The sequence below is a fragment of the Argiope bruennichi genome, chromosome 11 (assembly GCF_947563725.1).
Source record: "Argiope bruennichi chromosome 11, qqArgBrue1.1, whole genome shotgun sequence".
In the NCBI taxonomy this organism is placed as follows: Eukaryota; Metazoa; Arthropoda; class Arachnida; order Araneae; family Araneidae; genus Argiope; species Argiope bruennichi.
This window is the reverse complement of record NC_079161.1, coordinates 66,667,298-66,680,335: the sequence shown is the minus strand read 5'-3', so window position 1 is coordinate 66,680,335 and position 13,038 is coordinate 66,667,298. Positions and strand designations below refer to the sequence as shown.

The window sequence follows — 13,038 nt, the reverse complement described above, 5'->3', positions numbered from 1 at the left end:
CCTCTTTCTTCGTCTCCAAATCATGGAACTTTTTGAAGGGGAATCTGATCCGGTTGTTGTTGTTGTTGTTGTATATGGTTTATTGGCGCAAGAGCCATATTTGGCTATACTGCGCCAAGCATACGGTAAAATCAGATCAGATATTTAAAACTACACATTTTAAAAACAAGTGAAAGTAATAAAAACCACGTAAGATGCGTCGATACAAATATTAAAAAACTGTCTTAACGTAAGACAATGATTAACGTAAATAAAAATACATTTAACATAAAAGGAAGAACAAACAGATGAAATAGGTGTTATATATAGTTGATAAAACCAATAGCTCTTAAAAATTTAAAAATATTTGGGTGGTATTTTTCACCCACTAGATCTTGCAAGTTAAGAGAAGACGAATAGAAAAAATTATGACGATAGACATTAAAATCGGGACATTCAATTAAAATATGTTTCACACTAAAAGCAGTATGACAAGTGGGGCAAATTGGCACCCTTTCACCCAAGATGAGATGACGATGAGTAAAACGGGTGTGTCCTATACGGAGGCGGGTCAATTTAACATCCAACCCCCGTACAGGGAGTACAGGCCATAATCCAATGAAAGATTTAATGGTATGCAATTTGTTGTCAACTTGCTCATTCCAATTTGCCTGCCAAGTGGAATAAAGATGACAAAGAAAAAACTTCTTCGCATCACAGTAAGGAATATTTTGTGAAAGAAATGAAGAAGCAGCTTTTGCAGCACAGTCTGCTGCCTCATTCCCAGAAATGCCCGAGTGACTCGGTACACAACAAAATAAAATATTAAATGTCTTATTTCGAAGAAGGACTAAAGTATTTAGAATTTCTAAGGCGACAGGATGCATTTGATTGTCGGGATGGGAAAGCGTCTCTAAAGCACTCATACTGTCAGTATAAATAATGAAACTGCGATAAGTAGACATCGAAATTTCCTGAAGGGCAGAGGAAATTGCCATTAGTTCCGCAGTAAAAACAGAAGAACAGGTATGTAAACGATAGCTCAGTGTACCAGATGGAAGTACAATGCCAAATCCGACATGTCCATCTGATTTCGAGCCATCTGTAAAAACTGGGATGAAAGATGAATACTGACAGCGATGATAGAGAAATATCTGTTGAAAAACCACAGATGCTGCTGTGGATTTATCACATCCAGAAAATGGATTTAAAAAGGAAAATTCTGGATTATCCCATGGGGCAAAGCAAAAGACATTTGTAGACATAATTGTTAAATTAAAGTCCGTGTCCTGCAAAAGCTTTTTCATTCTCACACTGAACGGTGGAATGCAGGAGGAACGAGCATCATAAATTCTCCTAAGACTTGCTGGAAGTGTTAATTCTGATATAGGGTGCTTCGAGAGAGACTGCGTTCGGAAGTAATACAAGGCGGCAATTTTTTTACGCCTTAAATAGAGAGGTAGTTGATAACAAATATTGTATAAACTTTCTATGGGGGATGTTCGAAAGGCACCAGAGCAGATTCTTAATGCAGAATGATGGATAGTATCCAGTCTGCGCAAAACACTAGGACGTGCGGATCCATACACCATGCATCCGTAATCGATACGGGAAAGAATGACTGCCTCGTAAATACGGATTAGGGAGGCTCGATCTGCTCCCCAAGAAGTTCTGGAGAGGACTTTTAAGATGTTCAAGGTTCTCTCGCATTTCCTTCGCAAGTACAAAACATGCGGACTGAAGGTGAGTTTGTGGTCAAATACGACCCCCAAAAAACGTATTTCATCAACAAATGGAATAGCATGGCTACGAATATAAATATTAGGTTCCGAGTGAAAATTACGTTTTCTGCAAAAATGGAGGCACCGACTTCTCTGGAGAGATGGTGTGCCCATTTTCATCACACCATGTTACTAGTTTGTTGACTGCATTTTGAAGCTGTCTTTCAATTAAATGCATATTACTTCCTTGGCATGAAATCTGGAGATCGTCAACGTAGAGGCTTCCATGAACAGATGATGGTAATTGATTTAAAATTTGACTTATATGAACAATAAAAAGAGTGACACTGAGGACACTTCCCTGAGGAACACCCTCAGCTTGAATAAAATTGTTAGAATAAAAGTTCCCCATTCGAACTCTAAAAGTGCGATATGACAAAAAGTTTTTTATAAAAATGCGCAAATTTCCTCTAAAACCGAGATTGAAAAGTGTTAAAAGTATACCATACCAACATGCACGGTCATAAGCTTTCTCAATATCGAAAAATATGGAGACAAAGTGGTTCCTCCTTACAAATGCGTTGCGAATTTGAGTTTCCAGTAAAACGAGGTTATCAAAAGTAGATCGACCTCGACGGAAACCACTCTGCAACGGGGAGATGCATCCTTGTTTCTCCAATTCGTATACGAGACGTGCATTAATCATCCGCTCAAAAGTCAAGCAGAGACAGTTTGTCAGAGCTATTGGTCTGTAGTTCAGAGGGTTTCTTGAATCCTTGCCAGGTTTTAAGATTGGGATCACAATAGCTTCCCGCCATTGTGCAGGGTACGTCTGCTCAATCCTGTTAAATAACCTTGACAGGTTGCAAAGGGAAGTTTTACTCAATTGGCGAAGCATGCTATAAGTGATACCATCAGGTCCCGGACTTGTATTATGGGCTCGAGACAAGGCTGTTTCCTATTCCGACATCCTAAATTCAGAGTTGTATGGGAAGTTTCTTCGGGCATTAAAACGCAATGGCAACCGTTCCGCGCGATTCTTAATTGCCTTAAATTCTGGACTATAAGAATCAATTGCGGAAACTTGTGCAAATGCTTGGCAATGTCAAATGTGGATGAATATGATGTACTTCCTGTATTTAAAATAGGAATGATAGATTCACGATAAATCCCATTAGCAGCCTTGACCTTATTCCACAACATTTTACTTGGAGTCGAAGATGTAATGGACGAGACAAAATTAATCCAGGATTCCCTTTGACTACGACGACGTATACGACGTGCAAGGGCCTTGGCTCTTTTAAAAGCGACTAAGTTCTCCGTCGTTGGATACCTCCTAAATTTGTTCCAAAGTCTCTTTTGATTCTTGTAACTATCGCGGCAAGCTTCATTCCACCACGGTCTGCGAAATTTTCTCAGGCGTGGTGAATTCTTTGGAATGGTGGCATTTGCGGCATTTATTATGCTCTCCACGACATGTTGTACTGCTTCAGTGATGTCGCAAGTATTGATCATGTTCTCTGTGATTTGTGCTAAATGTTTGTAAGTATACCAGTCTGCCCGCTGGAATAGAAAATTCGGAGGAGAAGATGTCATACCGTCGCTATCAGCATGTGAGACCATAACAGGGAAGTGGTCACTATTATAAAGATCCTCACTTACTGCGAAAGTCAGCAACGGCATGAGCTCAGGAGACCACATGGCCAAATCAATACTGTGGAATCTGCGTGTGGGCGCATGAAAGTATGTCTTCTCGTCATTATTGAGCAGACAGAGACAATTATTAGTAATAAACTGTTCAATCTGCCGCCCACGAGAGTTTGTACTATCTGCACCCCACAACGTACTATGGCCGTTGAAATCACTAAGCAAAATAAAAGGCGAAGGAAGTTGCTCCACTAAATTATCGAGATCCTGTTGAGAAATGGCATCATTGGGCGGTAGATAAATACAGCAGACTGTGACCAAAGCTCGTGTGTGAACTTGCACAGCCACAGCCTGCAGAGTAGTATGCAAAGTGAGAAGTGTGCTCGGATAAAGATTTGAGGTAAAAATACATACACCTCCAGAACCATGATGACCATCATCTGCGTCTTTCCGCACACAGTTGAAACCGCGCAATTTGACAGGAATGTCAGATGTCAAAAAGGTTTCCTGAACACCAATGCAGACAGGATGAAATTTGTTAATAATTGTCTTGATGTCATTTAATTTGGAGCGAAGGCCGCGACAGTTCCATGAAAGGTAAGTACCCATTAAGAGGTTCCTTTGGTTTTAAAGGTATTGGAGACGGTGTTTGAGTGTTGTGAGACATCGCAACTCATTTCTTCATCCTCTTCTTCAGACGAATGAAGCGCGATGAGTTCAGGACTTTTGGGTGCTTCACCAAAAATAGATGTCAAGTCCTTTTGGACTATGCCCTGCGTCGCAAGTCCCAAGGCGACGGATTTCTGACCTTTAGACAATTTCAACTTAGAAGGCAAACTTGTTTTTGAGAGGCCACGTTTTGAAAGCTTCAACTTCAGAGAATTTTGAGATTTTGATTTTCTTAAAGCCTTTTCAGGTCTACGAATTTCTAAAGTGGTGTTGGTGTTTGATCTAGAATCGGAATCCGATGTTTTTGTATTTGTTTTAGAATGGCTAGGATTTTTGAGACAGTTCTGGCACGTACAGTTTACGCAAAACGATTTCTGTACGGCGGAGGCATAACAAACCGGGAGTCGGTGTTTGAGATAAAATTTTCTTTCTGGCTTCAGGGTAAGATAAGGCTTCTTTTATTTTCACTGTAATGATTTTTTTCTCAAGTGTCCAGCGTTCGCACGATCTAGAAAATGAAGTGTGACTGCCACCACAGTTCACACACTTTTCAGGTGCGGAACACTGCTGACTATCGTGCCCTTTCTCAGCACAGCGGGCGCAAGTGAGAGTCCCGCGGCAGTTGGCTTTAGAATGGCCGAAACGCTAACACTGAAAACATCTCAACGGGTTAGGAATATAATATCTTACTGGTGTTTAATGTAGCCTGCATAAATAAATTCTGGTAAACTTGGACTATGGAAAGTAAGTATATAATGTTTAGTGGGAAGGATTTGGCCATCCCGCCGTATAGAGATATGTTGTATATTGGTGACACCTTGATGTTTTGGTTCTGCAGTTATTTCTTCAAGGGGAACATTAAACAATTCCCCGCAAGTTATAACGCCTTTAGAATAATTTAATGACGTGTGTGGACTGACTGTAACGGGCATGGTAGCTAAAGCTTTCAATTTTAATATTTGCTGGGATTGCTTTTTTGAATTCACTTCAACCAGCAAGTCGCCAGAACGCATTTTTCGGATTGAAGAAACCTCGCCTACGGTTGCTGTGAATGCCCTCTGTACGAGAAAAGGTGATACAGAATTAAAATTTTCATTTTTCTCGGAAACACGCTTGGCAACAAAAAAGGAATCGTGATTTGGAACAGTTAAGGTATTTGGAACGATACGACGCCCACCGAAGGGACCACGTTTGGAAGAGCCCATACGACATTGAAAGAGATTCGGGCCCGACGGCACCGCCCACCACGGAGCCCAACAAGGGAAGGCAGCCACCGGCTCTGGCCATTCCCAGCCTCGGCGCTTACCTTGGTGCTAGCCGGAACCTATACGCTCGGAGTTACCCCCGGGGACAGTGACCACCCTTAAGGGTGCCGTATACACGCCACCTCCAATTTTCAAACGTAATGTTATCCTATGGAGAAATACTTTAAGACTATTAAGTTTGCTATTGCGGTTTATTTCTTATGAAGTCAACTGCAATTAGTAGAAGGAATAAAATCACAAGCGTCTGCCAAAGGAATTTTTTCTCGGACTTCTCAAAGTATTTTTAAATATTTATTAAAAGTCGCAAAACTTCAACATCGCACTTTTAAATAATTCTATAAAATTTTTTATCGTAAATAAAATAAAAATAGCGAAACAGCAGCATCAGTATTGGTATCTTCTTTCTGATGCATATTTAATTTTAAAAAAATGTGTGAAAGCAGTATTTTAGTCCTAAAATTATAAAAATAATTTGCACTCCCCTCCAATGCTCCTTTAACCCATCCCGTTCGCGGAGGAATACACTATAAACCCACCCTTTACAATCTGATTTATTATCTGGTCTTCACTAGGTCTTAAAATCTCCCCCTCAGCATTATCTTCTTTCTTTCTTTCTTATTATTTTGTTTACCATCACAGCTGTGGTCTTCACAATCCATACTTGTTTCTGCGAATGCTACCGCATCCTTGTAAACAAATTTAGTAGACTATTTTCAAGTATATGATTATATCTATCTGTAAATTTGCAAATCGTTTATTTTTCTTGCTCACATATTTGAAATATTGAGGGGAAATTAACTGATTATGGATTATCGAAGAGGTAAAAAGACAAGATTGTTCCCGTCGGCAAATAGGAAAAAGCGAACGGGACAAAACTTAGCTGAATGGAGAGAAAAGTAAGTACAATTCTTTAATAAGTTTAAATTTAAAAAAGAACCTTAGTTTTTATTTAGTTAGTCAAACAAAATAATTTTGAACTCTTTTTTTTTTTAATTATTTTTCCTAAAAAGAATAATTTTATTTTGCTGTAAATCAAAATTGTATAAAAATTGTATTTATCAGCATTTTGATAGAAAAAAGTTTAACAAGCAGAGAGTTCAGGACAGTAATGATCTAAAAATGATCCAAATTCAGAAAAAGTTTACTTTATTTTTTTATAATTATCTACAGAGTATTATATCAGATTTTAGTAGGGAAGCATAAATAATCAACATTATTTTTTACAGTTTTAATTTTTCAACGACGTAAGTAAAAATAATCAATTTTAAATTTTTGCAGTTTGTATTAATGCATGAATCTTGAGTGACTTATACACAAATACAAGTTATTGTAAAAATTTACGTGTATTGCAATTTTTTAATGATAATATAAGTCAATATTTCGCATTTGTTATCAATAATTTTCACAAGAAATGGTTTTATAACATTGAAAATAAATAAATGCTTTAAGTTATATAAATTAAGGAAATCCAAAATATTGCGGTTTTTAAGTATATAGAATTCTTTAAAGTAGTATGACGTCGCGAAATGCAATTTAAGAACAACTGATATCACTAATTTTATGTTATTTCATATTTGTAGAATTAAAATGATGTGTATAGCCAATAGAATTTAAAATTGCATTAAAAAATGTGAATTATGTACAATATAAAGCTGCCATGAAATTTTTCAGAATGAAAGCCAAGCGAATATGTTTGGAAAAAACATCTCCAGAGGAACCTGCTGAAACTCTGTGTGTTTCCAGTCAAAATCATCAAACATCAAAGGATATAACTCTCATTGGAAGAATAATAATTGATATTGGGTATTTTTTCAGCAGACTTCGTCAAATAGACAATCACGGTCCCTTTAATTGCTCTTTAGCAAATATGATAGTCGTATCTGAAATAAGAAAAGGATTACGAACTGGTATTGAACTAAAGTGCAGCATGTGTTTTTTCACAGAAATTATTTGATCTGAAAACCCAGATTCGCGCAAAATGCCGCTGTTTCGGGTATCATGGCTACGGGCGGAGGATATTCAAATCTAGAAGATATTCTCTCGACACTGGACATTCCGTCCATGACTTCATGCACTTTCCAAAAGGAGCACGACACGCATTTCGACAGCCTGGGAAGAAACGGCCACAAAAGAAATGCACGACGCAGCAATGGAGGAGAAACGTCTGGCGATAGAGGCTGCTGAAATAGATTCAGATGGCATACCTCTTTTGACCGTAGTTGCTGACGGCTGCTGGGCAAAAAGATCATACAGGACAAATTATTCATCTCTATCTGGAGCGGTATGTAATGCAATTATCCCTTACTCTTTTTGCAAAAAAATAAAAATTAGATATTTTAATAAAATCGTTTGAATGCTTTAATATTATAGAAATTTTGATTTCTGATAAAATTAAGTTCTAATTCTGGAAAATACAATTGCATTATTATTATTATTTTACCCTTTTATCTTCATTATCTTAATATTTTTCTTCATTTGACAACATTAACTAATCCTATTGTTAACTATTAGTTTGAAATGAAGATTATTACTAATAATAGATTACTTTTGAAATAGGTTGCGAAGAAAGCTAAAGCCATTAATTTCACTGATGCAGGTTACAAAATATTTGTTTAGAGCAATTATTTTTTTTTATCCTGAAATAATATATTATATATATATATATATATATATTTAAACGGTACAAACATCTGAGATAATAGCTTCATAAGAAATGCACGTTTTTTTCCAATAATGATGAATATTTCCGGAAGGATTGCTCCAAGTATGTAATTAAATATTTAAACAATAAAAGTAGTATATATATGCGTGTTCTGGCACACCTTAAGAGCCATCAATAATTTTAAAATAACCTCAAAATTTAGAGCAAAAATAGTGTAAAAAGGGCATAATTAGCACACCTTAAAATCCATCAATAATTTTAAAATAACCTCAAAATTTAGAGCAAAAATAGTGTAAAAAGGTCATAATTAGCACACCAAAATAACATCAATAATTTTAAAATAACCTCAAAATTTAGAGCAAAAATAGTGTAAAAAGGGCATAATTAGCACACCTTAAAATCCATCAATAATTTTAAAATAACCTCAAAATTTAGAGCAAAAATAGTGTAAAAAGGTCATAATTAGCACACCAAAATAACATCAATAATTTAAAGTATCAAGTCAAAATTTAGAGCAAAAATAGTGTAAAAAGGGCATAATTAGCACACCTTAAAATCCATCAATAATTTTAAAATAACCTCAAAATTTAGAGCAAAAATAGTGTAAAAAGGTCATAATTAGCACACCAAATAACATCAATAATTTAAAGTATCAAGTCAAAATTTAGAGCAAAAATAGTGTAAAAAGGCCATAATTAGCACACCTTAAAAATCCATCAAATAACCTCAAAATTTAGAGCAAAAATAACATTAACAAATAACATCAATAATTTAAAGTATCAAGTCAAAATTTAGAGCAAAAATAGTGCAAAAAGGTCATAATAAAATAACATCAATAATTTAAAATATCGAGCCAAAACTTGGAAAAAGTTAACAAATTAACCGAAAGGCTATCGTCTTAAAATCAATATAAATTCATGCGTTGTTCACATTATTATACACATTAAAAGAAATAAAAATATAAGAATAAAAATATAAGAATAAAAATATAAAAAAAGAAAAAATTATTCATAAATACTGCACGCACCCCATTGAAAAAAATCTTTATGTTCTGTTAAAGGTTCGCCGTTTAATTTTATACATTGAAATCTAAAACCATATCGATCTACTTCTGTTATTTTAACAATAAAAGGTTCACCATATTTACAAATAGGTGTTACAGTTATTACAGGATGAATTCTAAAAGTTTCTGTAAAACTAACGTTTATTCGATCACTAGTACAACTACCTGTTAATATCTTTGTTTGCTTACCACCCATTTATAAAGATTAAAAAAAGAATTATTATTTATTCAAACACGTTCTTGCTATATACCATAATTTCATCCTTCTATAAAGTTTATTAAATTCTTCATCTGAAAGTTTCAGATTTCTCATAACTCTACAATCTGTTATTTTTTCAACATGTTTCATTATAAATTCAGAGGTTAAATTTTTCTGATATGAATAAATTTTATTCCAATTAACAGTTGTTTCTAGTTTTTCGATTATATTCATACTCATTTCATCTTGATACTGAGAAACTAAATCCATATCTAGTTTTCCAACATTTTCAAAAATAAATTTATCACTTAAAGTTTGATATTGTGAAATTGCAGGCCAGTGTACTTTATGATCATGCATTAAAATAAATTTTTCTGTTAATTTTTGAAATTTCGATATGATATCCCATTCAACTAAATGCTCATTTTCACTTATAAATTTTTCTGATAATTTTTGATAAGCTGATATATTTTTCCAATCAACTTTATCTTTGAACTCTAAAATGAAATTTTCTGATAATGTTTGATATCTAGAAATTAAATCCCATTTCACTTCATCTTTTAATTTTCTAATCAAACTTTCAGGCATACCACGTTCTTTTGAAACTTCATCCCAATTGACTTTTTCACTCATTTATTATAGGATGAAATTCTCTAATTAAATCTTCACTTAATTTTTACTTTATCTTGAAATTCTCTTATAAAGCTTCACTTAATTTTTGATGTTCTGATATAAGTTTCCAATCTACTTTATCTTGAAATATTCTTATGAAATCTTCACTTAATTCTTGTTTCCATGATATACCTTCCCAATCTACTTTATCTTGAAATATTATTATAAAATCTTCACTTAATTCTTGTTTCCATGATATATTACCCCAATCTACTTTATCTCGAAATTCTCTTATAAAATCTTCACTTAATTTTTGGTGATATGATATATTACCCCAATCTACTTTATTTCGAAATTCTCTTATAAAATCTTCACTTAATTTTTGATATTCTGATATATTACCCCAATCTACTTTATCTCGAAATTCTCTTATAAAATCTTCACTTAATTTTTGATATTCTGATATAAGTTTCCAATTAACTTTATATTGAAATTCTCTTATAAAATCTTCACTTAATTTTTGATATTCTGATATAAGTTTCCAATTAAATTTATCTTGAAATTCTCTTATAAAATCTTCACTTAATTTTTGTTTTATTGGTTTTATTAGCTTTGCTGCTAATATTCGTTTTTCTAAATAGTTAGATGAACTCATTTATTTAGAAAAATTTTATAAGTCGAAATCTAAAATAAAAAATCAAGTTTATCTTGAAATTCTCTAATGAAATCTTCACTTAATTCTCGATATTCTGATATATAATACCAATCTACTTTATCTTGAAATTCTCTTATAAAATCTTCACTTATTTTTTGATTTCGGGATATACACTTCCAATCTACTTTATCTTTAAATTCTCTAATAAAATCTTCACTTAATTTTCGATAAGCTGATATATCATACCAATATACTTGATCTTGAAATTCTCTTATAAAATCTTCACTTAATTTTTGTTTTACGGATATATAATACCAATCTACTAAATCTTTAAATTCTCTAATGAAATCTTCACTTAATTCTTGATATTCTGATATATAGTCCCAATTAACTTTATCTTGAAATTCTCTAATAAAATCTTCACTTATTTTTTGATTTCGGGATATACACTTCCAATCTACTTTATCTTTAAATTCTCTAATAAAATCTTCACTTAATTTTCGATATTTGGATATATAAAACCAATTCAAATCTAGATTTTTTGACTTTTCTGCTAATATTGGTTTTTTATAGTCTTTAAAATAGGTAGATGAACTCATTTATTTAGAAAAAAATTATAAATCAATTTCAGCTAATTTCTCAATATAAAGATAAGATTTCAATAACGTATTAGACGTATCTTGATTATTATTAAATAATAGACGTATTATCAATTGAGAGTCAATTTTACCGTATGTTATAAAAATAATAGGATTTAATTTACCAATTTTGTCACCATATATGATATCAGTTGATTCATCATTTTCAATACTGATTGATATGTAAGGATTAAAATTAAATCTCTTTAAACAAAAGGTAATTTTTACCAGCATATCTTTCGTAAATCTCAGATCAGGAGTTAATAATGATGAAGTGAATTTATCAAAAACAATTGTAAATCTTTCGGGATAAGTATGATATTTATATTCTTGAGTTGCTAAGAATGTTTCAATTTTATTTAAGTTAGGAACATATAATCCATCATGGTCTCTAGTTAACATATTGTCAGTTTTTTTATCATTTATTTTTGTTTTTTTATCAACGTATTGTTTAGTAACTGCATCGTTTTTATCTTGAGGATTAGAAAGATTTTTTAAAGAAATACCTTTCAAATCATAAAATTCTTCAGGTGGAACAGTATTCTTTTGACTTAAAGTTAAAGCATTTTTTTCGAAATATTGCTTATTGACAACATTCAAGTTTTTTATAGGATCTTTCACATTTCCGATAATTTTACCTTTAGCATCAAAATCACCATGTTCTGAATGAATTAAACTTCTTTTTTGCAATTCTACAATATCTTCTTTTAGTGATATTTGATTCAAATCAACATAAGATTTAGTAGCTGCATCACTTATATCTACAGGTTCATCTACATTTTTTAATTTTTTCTTTTCCATATCATAATCACCATAATCTGTTAACTTAAAACCAATTCCTGAGGGTCCAATTGGCCCTTCTTTCATTTCATCATCAAAAAGTGGATAATAAGCAGCCATTTATTATAGGATGAAAAGCGACTATCACTCTGAATGATCTTTTATACTAAACGTAAATTTATTCTCATACATATTTAAGTAACATTTATTCCTTTCCTTCAAAATAAAATAAAATATATAATCTTTTTGGGTATTATTTTCTAATTTCCAATGAAATATTAATTCTCTGGAAGATACAGAAGTAAGATTCTTATGAGCAGATAAATCTATACAGAGAAATGGATATAATTCTCCAAAATCTTTATATCCAATCATGCAACCTGTTTCTGTATTATTAGCATTATATCCTTCTTTTAAAAGAGCTGTATATGCATTATTATAATTTTTATCCGAAAAATTTACTTTATAATGATATTCAGGATAATCTTGTCCATTTACAGTAACCCAATATTCAACTATCCCTAAATTATCAAATATTAGATTATTTTTAGTATAATCTCCATTTCTATCATAATATTGGGGAATTGCATAAAATGCTGAGACTTCATCCCATTCAGTTGAAAGTTTATATGATCCATATTTTACATTTAAGTTTATACCAGATTTTTCTATTCTATAATGATCCCAATATATATCTATATATGAATTTAAAACTTTCAATTCTGTAAATTTCAAATTTGCGGCATTTCTAAACTTTACATAAGGTAAAAATAATGATATTTTCTCAACTTTTACTTTAAAATCAGGGTTTGCATCATCTGTAATAATCATATCCTTACTAGTATTTCTCGTAAATTCCATTCTAACATGAAATCCAGTCAATACTTTTCTGTATTCATTAAAGAAATCGAATATATATTTCAAAGGAATCCATATATTAACGGTTTTACTATTTTTTGTGAAATAATACCTTTTATCAAAGCCTTTGTTATAATTCTCATTTATTTTTAACTTATTAAAAAATTCAGTTATTTTAGTTGTATCTGTTAAAGTTCCATCATATTTTAATATATTTATATCCTTCGTATCTGCTGTATCTGAGTAAAAAAACATATTTTGAGCTTCAGATTTTGAATAATCACTTGTAA

The 13,038-nt window shown here is 32.4% G+C and overlaps 1 protein-coding gene across 1 annotated transcript; it reads right to left on the bottom strand.

Moving 5' to 3' along the window:
- Window positions 1–299: 299 nt before the first annotated feature.
- Window positions 300–1,874, bottom strand: LOC129956599 (uncharacterized). The gene has a single exon (XM_056068528.1). The coding sequence runs from the start codon at window positions 1,872–1,874 to the stop codon at window positions 300–302; it is 1,575 nt and encodes a 524-aa protein (XP_055924503.1).
- Window positions 1,875–13,038: the final 11,164 nt, after the last annotated feature.